The following is a 13,225-nucleotide window of genomic DNA, read 5'->3' on the forward strand; positions in this document are numbered from 1 at the left end:
AAGGCTGGTTCAATATGCGTAAATCTATAAATGTAATTCAGCACATAAATAAACTAAAAAATAAAGATCATATGATTCTCTCAATTGATGCAGAAAAAGCTTTTGATAATATTCAGCATCCCTTTGTGATCAGAACATTGGTAAGAAAATTGTATAAAAGGGACATTTCTTAAACTAATAGAGGCCATCTACAGCAAACCCACACCAATATTGCATTGAATGGAGTTAAATTGAAATCATTTCCATTTAGATCAGGAACCAGGCAAGGTTGCCCATTGGCTCCATGGCTCTTTAACATTGTAATGGAAGTTTTAGCCATTGCAATTAATGAAGAAAAGGCGATCAAGGGTATCCACGTAGGGTCAGAAGAGATCAAACTTTTACTCTTTGCAGATGACATGATCATATATCTGGAAAACACTAGGGATTCTACTACAAAACTTGTAGAAGTGATCAAGGAATACAGCAATGTCTCAGGCTACAAAATCAACACCCATAAATCTGTAGCCTTTATATATACCAGCAATAGCCACGCCGAAAAAACAGTCAAGGACTCTATTCCTTTCACAGTAATTGCAAAGAAGATGAAATATTTGGGAGTTTATCTAACAAAGGATGTGAAAGATCTCTATAAAGAGAACTATGAAACTTTAAGAAAAGAAATAGCTGAAGATGTTAACAAATGGAAAAACATGCTCATGGCTGGGAGGAATCAACATTTTTAAAATGTCTGTACTACCTAAAGCAATATATAATTTTAATACAATTCCTATTAAAGCTCCATTGTCATATTTTATAGATCTTAAAAAAAAAATACTTCGTTTTATATGGAATCAGAAAAAACCTCGAATAGCCAAAACATTATTCAGAAATAAAAACACAGCAGGAGGAATCACACTACCAGACCTGAGAATGTACTATAAATTGATAGGGATCAAAACAGCATGGTATTGGCACAAAAACAGAGAAGTAGATGTTTGGAACAGATTAGAGAACCAAGAGATGAATCCAGCTACTTACCATTATTTGATCTTTGACAAGCCAATTAAAAACATTCAATGGGGAAAAGATTCCCTATTTAACAAATGGTGCTGGGAGAACTGGCTGGTGATCTGTAAAAGACTAAAACTGGACCCACATGTTTCACCATTAACTAAGATAGACTCTCACTGGAAAAAAGATTTAAACTTAAGACATGAAACTATAAAAATACTTGAAGAAAGTGCAGGGAAAACTCTTGAAGGAATCGGCCTGGATGAATATTTTATGAGGAGGACTCCCCAGGCAATTGAAGCAGTATCAAAAATACATTACTGGGACCTGATCAAACTAAAAAGCTTCTGCACAGTCAAGAACATAGTAAGTAAAGCAAGCAGACAGCCCTCAGAATGGGGGAAAATATTTGTATTATACCTCTGATAAAGGTTTAATAACCAGAATTCACAGAGAACTCAAACGTATTAGCAAGAAGAGAACAAGTGATCCCATCTCAAGGTGGGCAAAGGACTTGAAGAGAAACTTCTCTAAAGAAGACAGATGCCCGATCTACAAACACATGAAAAAAAGCTCATCATCCTTAATCATCAGAGAAATGCAAATCAAAACTACTTTGAGATATCACCTAACCCCAGTAAGAGTAGCCCACATAACAAAATCCCAAAACCAGAGATGGATGTGGAGAAAAGGGCACACTTCTACACTGCTGGTGGGAATGCACACTAATATGTTCCTTTTGGAAGGATGTTTGGAGAATACTTAGAGATCTAAAAATAGCCCTGCCATTCGATCCTATAATTCCTTTACTAGGTATATACCCAGAAGACCAAAAATCACAATATAACAAAGACATCTGTACCAGAATGTTTATTGCAGCCCAATTCATAATTGCTAAGTCATGGAAGAAGCCCAAGTGCCCATCGACCCACGAATGGACTAGCAAATTGTGGTACCTGTATACCATGGAATATTATGCAGCCTTAAAGAAAGATGGAGACTTTACCTCTTTCATGTTTACATGGATGGAGCTGAAACATATTCTTCTTAGCAAAGTGTCTCAGGAATGGAAGAAAAAGTATCCAATGTACTCAGGTCTACTATGAAGCTAATTTATAGCCTTCATATGAAGGCTATAACCCAACTATAGCACAAGACTGTGGGGAAAGGGCCAAGGGAGGGGAAGGGAGGGGGTAGGTAAGGGTGGAGGGATTGTAATGGGTGGGGCCACACCTAGAGTGCATCTTTGAATGGGTACAGGCAAAACCTACTAAATGCAGAATACAAATATTTACATACAATAACTAAGAAAATGCCATGAAGGCTACGTTGAACAGTTTGATGAGAATATTTCAGATTTATATGAAACCAGCACATTGTATCCCTTGATTGCACTAACGTACACAGCTATGTTTTAACAATAAAAAAAAAATAATAAAAAAAGTTGCAATTCTAAAAAAAAAAAAAAAAAAATAATAATAAAATAATTCTGAGAGCCTATAGGTAAAATCCAGGTCCCTAAATTTCTACAGTTACAGAAAGAAAAAGCCACAATACCATTTGTCATGGAATTCACAAGCTACAACTGGTCACCTGATCCCAGGCTTGCAAAGCACTTTGGCTTTGTGGTGTGATTACAAAGTACAATTGTTCTCAGAGCCTGCTAAGGGTAATGGCTGGGAATGAATAACAATAGTTTCTTTGACATAATATTGTATCCAAACATTAGTTTTTCACATTTCTCTGCAGTGTCAATCATACAAAACTTTGAAAGATCCCTAAAGAATTTAACATGTATCAAAGCCATAGGACAGGGAAAAAAAATAATTGAAAAGGTCAGCGGAAAATTCAATTATTTCTAGGTTGCTCTTTTCTCCTGGATTACTGTCTCTCACACAGCATCCACTCAGTATCTAATCTACTCTTTTATATTTTTTAGCTAACAAAGCTGCAAATCCTGATTATGTTATACAATGTTCTGTGGCACTATTAAATCACATTCCATGAAATTATCCAAGTATTAAGATTGTAAGAAATCAGAATTTTCAAACAGGTTAACAAATATTCTCTCAATTATGATCTATGGTGGGTGGTGCCTGTGGCTCAGGGGATTGGGCACCGGCCCCATATACCTAGGGTGGCAGGTTGGAACCCGGCCCTGGCCAAACTGTAACAAAAAATAACCAGGCATTGTGGTGGGGGCCTGTATCCCAGCTATTCAGGAGGCTGAGGCAAGAGAATCGCCTAAACCTAGGAGTTGGAGGTTGCTGTAAGCTGTGAGGCACGGCACTATGCCTAGGGCAAGAAAGTGAGAGTCTGTCTCTACAAAAAAAAAAGATGATCTGTGGAATTTGTTTACTTTTATTGCTTTACCCCAGTGGTATATGATTTGTGAATAACCTTAAATGAGTAAAAATTATGGTCTGATCAGCCCATGTATTTTGCCTTTAAGTAACTGGGAGCTAGAATTCTGTGGACACTCTAATCATTCCTGAGTTTATTGGTGTCCAGAAAATACAAAGCATTTTATCTTTACTATCATCTTCAGAAAATGTAACGATAAGAAGTCTTCTGGATGGCTCGGCGCCTGTAGCACAGTTGTTGTGGCACCAGCCACGTACACTGAGGCTGGCTGGTTCGAACCCAGCCCGGCCAGCTAAACAACAACAACTGCAACAAAAAATAGCCAGGCTTTGTGGTGGGCACCTATAGTCCCAGCTACTTGGGAGGCTGAGGCAAGAGAATTGCTTAAGCCCAAGAGTTTGAGGTTGTTGTGAGCTGTGATGGGACAAAACTCTACAGAGGGCAACAGCTTGAGACTCTGCCTCAAAATAAAAAAAAAGTCTTTTGGGTGAAAAACTCACTGTTATAAAATACTTTTGGTTTATACAAAGGAAACTTATTTTTTCCTTTGGCTCAGAGTAGATCAGCTGAGTCCCCTTGGCCACCCACTCTTGCATTATGAGGGGGTACCTAGAAGTCGGATGACATTTGGGTGGCTGAAGTCTTTCATACATGCTGCCTCACTGAGAAACTCTTCAATCTCCCGCTGTGAAAAGTTGTCCACTAAAGAAAAAAAATGGAAAATGTTAGGCATGAATAATTTACTCAGTTGAGTAAAGGGGAGTGGGGTATAGCAATTTTGTTCTTTAAAACTGAAGTCAAGAAAAGGCAAAACTATAGGGACGAGGAAGAGGTGAGTGGTGGTCAGGGGTTGGTGAGGATGTGAGGGGGAGAAGACAGGAGCAAATAGTTGAAGCACAGAATGAGGGCTGTAGCACAGGGATTTAGGGCTGGGAATCTACTCTGTACGTGCTACACTGTAACGTGGCTACTTGACATTGCACAATTGTCAAACCCCACAGAACTGTACAAGTAGTAATGGTGCAGAGTGTGATGAAAAGTTTGGAGATGGTGCTAGTGATGGTTGTACAACCTTATGAACCCACTTAAGTACCACTGGACTGTACACTTAAAAATTCTTAGGAGGATCAATTTTATATGTATTTTACCACAATTAAAAAGTAGCAAAAAGGGTGGTGCCTGTGGCTCAGTGGGTAAGGCACCAGCCCCATATACCGAGGCTGGCGGGTTCAAACCCAGCCCCAGCCAAACTGCAACAAAAAAATAGCCGGGCGTTGTGGAGGGCGCCTGTAGTCCCAGCTACTGGGGAGGCTGAGGCAAAAGAATCGCCTAAGCCCAGGAGTTGGAGGTTGCTGTGAACTGTGTGTTGTCATGCAACTCTACTGAGGGCGATAAAGTGAGACTCTGTCTTTACAAAAAAAATAAAAATAATAAAAAAATAAAAAAACTAACAAAAATAAAAAGGCAGGCTGACCTTAGGGTATATATAACTAACATTGAAATCACTCACGAGAACACCTATCACAGTGTCAATACCATACTATGGGCTTAATATATATTAAATATATTACATTTCCTATTAAAGCAAATTCAGAAAAACTTTTAAAAATCTATACACCTATAAACTGTCTGCCAACTTTGCCCTCAACTATTCTGTTTGTTGCCTGCAATCCACCGGATTTGGGGAGGTGGGACAGAGGCCTTCCCTGAGAGACCAACCCTCAAGCAAAAGTAGATAAGCCTGGGATTTAAGAGCCAGAGTCTGTTCTTTCAATCTGTGATAATTAGCTTGAATGTTAATTCCTATGCAAGTTACTCTAAACTAAAGAATAGCAGAGCCAGGCCAGTGAATTAGGGAGGGGCTCTGCTCAGGCCCTATCAGGCCTCCCAGCCCCCCTGCCTTACTTCCCTAAATGGGGATAAGAGAAGGACTTGCTGCGACAGTGTGAAGCTCAAATAAACTGACATAAAGGGCAGGAAGAGTGCAGAGTCTGGCTCCCTGCTGGGTTTAGTCCCAGTGGGTATTTTAACTTCAGGGTGTCTGTCTTAGTTTCTGGGGGCTGGTTTGGAACCTCCTTCCTAGTTGTGCTGATTTTCTGTTCCTGTTGCACTGATGAAATGCAGGAAGAATTGTTATGTCCTTGGGCTCACAGTCAGCAGCGCCTAAGCATTAGCCATTGTGAAATAACTTAGCAAAAAGCAAAAATCACCTGCCCATGTGACTTGGCTTGTGAGAGCAGCTTTTCATATGTTTGACCAAAGAGAATTTCTCTTCTTTCTGGGAAACTTACTGTCCAGGCTGCCCACTGCTTCCCGAGAACCATGCAATCATCCCCGAATGAGGAAGTGGGCCCACCACACTAGACAGATCAGCCAGACCACCCTCTGGGGTCAGATGCTGACACCAGATCACCCCTGACTCAGAAACTGATGCCTTCTTTTGGAGTTCTTAGCTCTCTTCTAGATGAGAGAGACACAGAGTCAGAGCCAGAGCAAGTGTGCATGAGAACGTGCTAGAGACGGTGAACGTAACAAATGTTATTGCCCTGAGTGCGAAGAATATGTAATGCGTGCATTAAAAGCTCATTGTAGGAATTTCTCTGCGTGACCAGTGTCCTGCACTGCCTCCTGACCCACCAGCAACTGAGATCGTAACATCTGAACACTATCACTGGCCTCATGGGACACCCACCACTGAAACAACTGCCCACCCCCAGAAGAGCAGGTTTCTCATTGATGACTCACATTTCATGGTCTTCACTGCCACTTTCTGAGAGGTCCCATCTTGCTGCTTAAGATTCCCTTCCATCACAGACCCAAACTCTCCTGTGAAGTAAAACATCTATATGGGCACGGTGCAAAATCTCCCCTGACCACAGAGACACCCATACTCGCATACGGGGGCCTTAGGCCACCTGCTAGTCTTTGGCTTGTCAGGAGCTTGGGTGGCTCAGTTTGTCACCTTATTAAACCTTACAGGCAGTCCCTGAGTTACAATTTGACTTATGAATGCAAGGTATTACAGATTATAGGTAAATGTAACTGTTTCAACTTACATACAAATTCAACTTAAGAGCAAACCTACAGAATCTATCTTACTCATACAAGACATTTCAAATACAGGGTGTACAATTGGCACCCATAGCTTAGTGAGTAGGGTGCCAGCCACATACACCAAAGCTGGCAGGTTCGAGCCCAGCCTGGGCCTGCTAAACAACACTGATAGCTGCAACAACAACAAAAAAATAGCCGGACATTGTGGCGGGCACCTGTAGTCCCAGCTACTCTTTTCCTTCTTTAAGGAAAAGAATTGCTTAAGTCCAAGAGTTTGAGGTTGCTGTGAGCTGTGATGCCTCGGCACTCTACTGAGGGTAACATAGTGAGACTCTGTCTCAAACAAACAAACAAACAAAACAAATACAGGGTGCACATAAAGCTTGTGTGCAATTTAAAATTTATAACTATTACATATAACTATACATATTACATACATATTGGTGCTCAAAAAGGACAAACTCTTAATATCATTATCATTCATCCTAAGAGCAATTTAATAAATTAAACAAGTAGTTCTATCTCATTATAAAATATGACTTTCTGTATTAGAACTCAAAGCCATAAAATGGTATTTTATTAAATAATGAACTTTGGACCTTTTTGCCCCCCATTTTGAAAGAATTACTTTAAACCTCTTACCTTCCCCCAGAATTTTTCCCAGAATCAGAAGATTCCTGTCGATTACAACATCTTCTAGTTTATTTTGTAGATCCTCGCTGACCCCCAAGCTCTGCACTACAAAAGGAGTAAGAGAGTATAAGAGTTGCCAGTGTTTCTTTCATTGAATAAAATTAAAATTATATTTAAAGTCCTATACAATAAACAATCTTTTTCTTCATTTTATACCCATTATTTCTCCCCCCAAAGTTCCAGTAATAAAACATCTCACTCAGGGCGCCGGCCCCATATACCGAGGGTGGTGGGTTCAAACCCAGCCCCGGCCAAACTGCAACAAAAAAATAGCCGGGCGTTGTGGTGGGCGCCTGTAGTCCCAGCTGCTCGGGAGGCTGAGGCAAGAGAATCATGTAAGCCCAAGAGGTGGAAGTTGCTGTGAGCTGTGTGACACCACGGCACTCTACCCAAGGGCAGTAAAGTGAGACTCTGTCTCCACAAAAAAAAATAACATCTCACTCAATCTTACTATGATTAAAGTAAGCATAATGAGTCCTTCAGGGCAAGATTAATTCTGAAGAATTGCAAGAACCCTATTTCTCTTCCAGCTGTGTGGGAGCACCAACCACTATCGGATTTGAGTAGGGGAGGTTTGTCCTTGAGTTAAAGGGGTAAGGAATGTAAGTGAACAGGTACTTTCTCGTGGATTCTTTACTATTATATCCCAAGTTATGGTATACAAACACCACCAGGCCACCTTCCCTGCCAGGGGAGGAATCTCACAAACCACAGGAAACATTTAGAGAATAAGCTATTATTTTACATATGGTATAAGGAACCTCTTTGAATAATGCAGGAAGTGCTTCGAGGAATTAGAGAATAAGATCTTCTATAATAAGGTATGTAATATAGCAAGGTATATAATAGATACTCAGTGCTGACAAATATTGGCAACAAGTGGAATTAACCAGGAGAGATCAATTCAATAACTATTTGGTAAATTACTTGATTTGGGCATGAGCAAGCCATTGAAAGAAAAAAAAACTGGGGCAGCACCTGTAGCTCAGAGGGTAGGGTGCCAGCCTCATATACAGAGGGTGGTGGGTTCTAACCCAGCCCCGGCCAAACTGCAACAAAAAAATAGCCGGTGTTACGGCAGATGACTGTAGTTCCAGCTACTCGGGAGGTTGAAGCAAGAGAAAAAAAAAAGAAAGAAAAAAAATGTAGGTAATTAGAAAGAACACATTAGTTCTCAAAGGATCATTTATCCCAATGGTCCTCCAATAAAGAAAAAACATTGGTCAAATAATACATTTTTTAATTAAAAAATTTTAAATTAAAAAGAGCAAGAACAGAAAATTCTAAAGAGTCAAAACTTAGAAAAGTAATTAATAATACTCTACATTAAGTGAGAATTTTTATTTCATAGCAAATGCATTCTATTATTCCTATGTCTTTTTTTTTTTTTTGGTAATCATCCAGAAGCATGAATTTGTTAATATTTGGAAATACTTTCTGGACTTTTTCCTGAAATTATTCAAGAGCATCATTATCTGTTTATTTCCATTCTTTAAACCAGAAGGCCTGACTTTCTGATTCAGCAAACCTCAAACCACAGTGTTCAACCAAAAGCATGTTGGCAAATTGTCCTCTGAGTTGGTTGCCAGGAAAACAGAAATAAGGCCTGAGGTTACTTTTAAATGTCTGACCTTTACCCATCTTCTATCACCACAGAAGGTTCTTCTTTTCCTCCCCACTTTCAAGGCTTTTATGAGCCCTTAACCCCAACTACTTAGCCCCAGGTCTAGTTCCAGATTCCAGTAAACCAGCCAGCAGAGATGTGCATGGCAATGTCTAACTATCTACTTGCTGGTTTCTAGAGACATTTTAAATACCCACTCTTCCACTCCTTTGCCTTTTGTTAGAAATCTGCCTGTTCTTTGTTCTCATTTATTTTAACTTTTGTCAAAAAGGGAAAAAAAAAAAATCAACTTACAGGTAAGTTCAATGGCTCGCCGACAGAAGGACTTCTTTGCTATATAATTCACGACTAATTCGGAATCCTCCTCTGTGAATGCATTCCTGCGTGAATGAAAACAAAGACATCTCACTGCAAAAATGAGGGCTAATGAGGTAGGTGTTGATTCCACAAGGATGCTATGAAGCCACTGCCTTTTAAGTGGGCTCTTCTACAACAAAAACATTTCCACGTAGGAGAAATATATTTCTTTCCCTTTGTCTATCTTACACTTAACTAGCAATATCAAAACAACTCTGTTTAAGTATCATTACAAGCAGGAAATAAGTGACAAGCACATGCCTATAGCCCCAGTTACTTGGGAGGCTGAAGCTAATCTGGAGCCCAGGAGTTTGAGGTTGCTGTGAGCTATGATGCCACAGCACTCTCCCCAGGGCTACAGAGTCAGATACCATCTTAAAAAACAAAAACAAGGCCGGGCGCGGTGGCTTACGCCTGTAATCCTAGCTTTCTGGGAGGCCAAGGTGGGTGTATTGCTTGACCTCACGGGTTCGAGACCAGCCTGAGCAGGAGCAAGACCCCATCTCTAAAAAATAGTCAGGTGTGTCGCAGCACCTGTAATCCCAGCTACCCGGGAGGCTGAGGTGGGAGGATTGCTTGAGCCCAGGAGTTTGAGGTTGCTGTGAGCTAAGACGCCACAGCACTCAACCAAGGGCAACAAAGTGAAACTCTCTCAAAACAAACAAACAAAAACAAAAAAAAGCTTACAACAAGCTAAAGCTATAACAATGTGAACAATACAATAAAGTAAGCACTAGATTCTGAGTATAAAATGAGTATCCATGAACCCATGCTGATAAAAATATGATTGCCTGAATAAATGTGGAGAAGCAGCAAATCTCCTGTATAGAAGAATCCTATAGATACTGTGTCCTTAGGGGTAGGAGGAGTTGAAGCGTGGACTGTGCATAATGACTTGTTTCACAGCATGGAAAGGGAGAAAAAGTAACTTTATTGCAGAGACTAGTTGGTAGGACAGAATTATGCATTATAGACTTAATCTCAATTTATCTTGGGTATATATGTATATTATTTTTAAAGAGATAACACAATTTGAAAATAAGATTAAAATGTAGCAAAACATTGGAAGGATACGTAGCATATGCCAAAATAACAACAAAGACTGTAGGAAACTCCAGGCTTCCAGGTAGGCTCCACTTTCTACTTCTGACAACCCCATATAATCTGATTTTTTTAAGAATGTTACTTTTATAAGTAGAAAATAATGGTATTTTCATTAAAAAATGAACTGAAAGATACTTGTACAAAATGAATGAATAGGTCTGATAGTAAAGACCCATTGCAACTGACTTTGTTTTTTCTTATTATTTTTTATTAAATCATAACTGTGTACATTGATGCATTTATGGAGTTCAGTGTACTGATTTCATAGACAATGTGAAATGTTCACATTGTGGAACTGGCTTTAGTTAGATAAAAATAACCTGTGACCAGATTTTCACTTGCTCTGAGCTTTCGTTGAGCTTGATAGTTCCTGGAAATAGTTTCTTTCCTAAATATTTGAAATAGTACCATAGTATTGTTAATGTATTTACTGTACTCAGCAACTCCACTTTTTGGCAAATTCTACTACTTTCCCCAACCTCAAATTTTCCCAGATTATTATAACCAGGGTTGAATCAAAGATATCAAAGACTCATCTAAGAGGCCAGGTGGGGTGGCTCATGCCTGTAATCCTAGCACTCTGAGAGGCTGAGGCAGGTGGATTGTCTGAGCGCAGGAGTTCAAGACCAGCCAGAGCACTCTACTGAGGATGACAAAGTAAGACTCTATCTCAAAAAAAAAACAAAAACAACAAAACAAAACATACATCTAAGATACGTTTGGGTGCAAAATTCATGAGTTAGTAGAGGCTAGCTGTTAGAAATATTTTCAATTTTTTTTTAAGTTATTGATTGATTGATTGATTGATTCTTTGAGACAGAGTCTCACTTTGTCGCCCTTGGTAGAGAGAGTGCCGTGGCATCATAGATCACAACAACCTCAAACTCTTGGGCTCAAGAGATCCTCTTATCTGTTTTTCATTTTTACTACAGATGGGTCTCTCTCTTGCTCAGGCTGGTCTTGAACTCAAGTGCTCAAGCAGTCCACCTGCCTTAGCCTCCCAGAGTGCTACGATTACAGGTGTAATGGGGGTAATTAAATTAATTAATTGTTTCTTGAGACAGAGTCTCACTCTGTAGCTGTAGCATCATCATAGCTCATAGCAACCTCAAATTCCTGGACTCAAATGATCCTCTTGCCTTAGCCTCCTGAGTAGCTGAGACTACAGGGGCCTGCCATGTCTCCCGGCTAGTTTTTCTATTTTTAGTAGAGAAGGGGTCTCACTCTTGCTCAGGCTGATCTCAAACCCCTGAGCTCAAGTGATCCTCCCTCGTACCTCAGCTTCCCAGAGTGCTAGGATTATAGGCAAGAGCCCCGTGTCTGACGATGGGGTAAGTTTTAAGCCTTCTAATAAAAATCCTCCTTTAACAGCAACCCAGTTTGAGTAGTAAAGGGGACTGATTACCTTCCCTGTATGAGAACTCTTTTGAAGGCTGACTTTTGCTGTTGGCTGCCTTTGTAAGCATTGGGCTATATAAGGAAGCTGGGCTTGCATAAGGCAGGGCCCTCATTCGGGTGCAATGTGAGGGGCAGGGCCAACTGGAAATGAGTCACCGTTGGATAACAACCTCGTCAATATCACTGGACAGACATTTTTAACTAGTCTACTTACCCAAACCTGGTCTCCTGGACTCTTTTTTTAATGGCCAGAGAGATATAGAAAATCAACCCAATCAAAACAAATCCACAAAAGCAGCCAAGGATGATGAGCACAGGATCTGTGTTGCCAGGTGCTGGAGTTGACGAAGGGGCATAATCTACCCAACCTGGTAAAATACCAATGGAATAAATTCAAAACATCTCTTGGGGTTCGAATAACATGAGAAGCATTGTCTTGTAAGAGGGAAAAACACATAGTCGGAAGCTTCTAGAATTTAGTTAAATCATGGTCTTTTTTTTTTTTTTTGTAGTAGCGACAGAGTCTCACTTTATGGCCCTCGGTAGAGTGCCGTGGCCTCACACAGCTCACAGCAACCTCCAACTCCTGGGCTTAGGCGATTCTCTTGCCTCAGCCTCCCGAGTAGCTGGGACTACAGGCGCCCACCACAATGCCCAGCGATTTTTTTGGTTGCAGTTCAGCTGGGGCCGGGTTTGAACCCGCCACCCTCAGTATATGGGGCCAGCGCCTTACCGACTGAGCCACAGGCGCCGCCCTAAATCATGGTCTTTTATAACCTACAAATGCAGGCAGTCCTTACTCTGTGCAAGCTAAGACCATGCATAGTGATCTTAATAATCAAGGGGACCCTAGTTTGATTTTATTATTCCACTGTGTGTGTGTATAGATACATATATCTCAAAACATCCCATTGTACTCCTTAAATACAGTTTTCACTGTCAGTTAAAAAAAAACAATGATTTTAAAAAACAATGGGAAAACTGTTTTGGTTATAAATGTACTGGAAAATGAAAAACACAGTAAAACTAATATTCACTTGGTACACTACAATTTAAAACGTTAAAAACATTGAGAATTAAAGTGCTGCTCAGCACCCGTAGCACAGTGGTTACAGAGCCAGCCACATACACCAAGGGTAGTGGGTTCAAACGCAGCCCGGGCCAGCTAAACAACGAGAACTACAACCAAAAAATAGCCGTCATTGTGGCAGGCACCTGTAGTCCCAGCTACTTGGGAGGATGAGGCAAGAGAATCGCTGAAGCCCAAGAGGTGGAGGTTGCTGTGAGCTGTGACGCCACGTGGCACTCTACCGAGGGTAACATAGTGAGACTCTGTCTCAAAAAAAAAAAAAGAAACTCTGAAGAATTCAAGTGCTATTTCTTGGTAAAACACCTGTCAAGAGTAGGTTGAACAGAGCTTGCTTTTCTGTCATGTGACTTATGATAAAGAGAAAATATATTTTCCATGTTTTAAAGAATTGCCATACACCTTCCTAAGTTTGGATAAACTTCCAATGTTTTATCTTCTGTACTTTCAATGTTTTAAAATATCTCTAAGAATTCCTTTGGGGTTAAGTTTTTTGCCCGTGTCACTTTCTCTGTGACGTCTCCGTCCTTTTTTGTCACAACCTCTTCATT

The 13,225-nt window shown here is 40.3% G+C and overlaps 1 protein-coding gene across 1 annotated transcript in view; it reads right to left on the bottom strand.

Moving 5' to 3' along the window:
• Positions 1–13,225, bottom strand: part of MERTK (MER proto-oncogene, tyrosine kinase) — a 129,242-nt gene that overhangs the window by 21,804 nt on the left and 94,213 nt on the right. Inside the window, exons 10-14 of the mRNA XM_053587095.1 lie at positions 11,802–11,955; positions 9,023–9,108; positions 7,054–7,149; positions 6,103–6,183; positions 3,967–4,059 (exon numbers count right to left, since the gene is read on the bottom strand). Of these exons, the coding sequence (XP_053443070.1) occupies positions 3,967–4,059; positions 6,103–6,183; positions 7,054–7,149; positions 9,023–9,108; positions 11,802–11,955 (510 nt within the window). The remainder of the gene's footprint in view (positions 1–3,966; positions 4,060–6,102; positions 6,184–7,053; positions 7,150–9,022; positions 9,109–11,801; positions 11,956–13,225) is intronic.

This window comes from Nycticebus coucang, chromosome 4, assembly GCF_027406575.1.
Source record: "Nycticebus coucang isolate mNycCou1 chromosome 4, mNycCou1.pri, whole genome shotgun sequence".
In the NCBI taxonomy this organism is placed as follows: domain Eukaryota; kingdom Metazoa; phylum Chordata; class Mammalia; order Primates; family Lorisidae; genus Nycticebus; species Nycticebus coucang.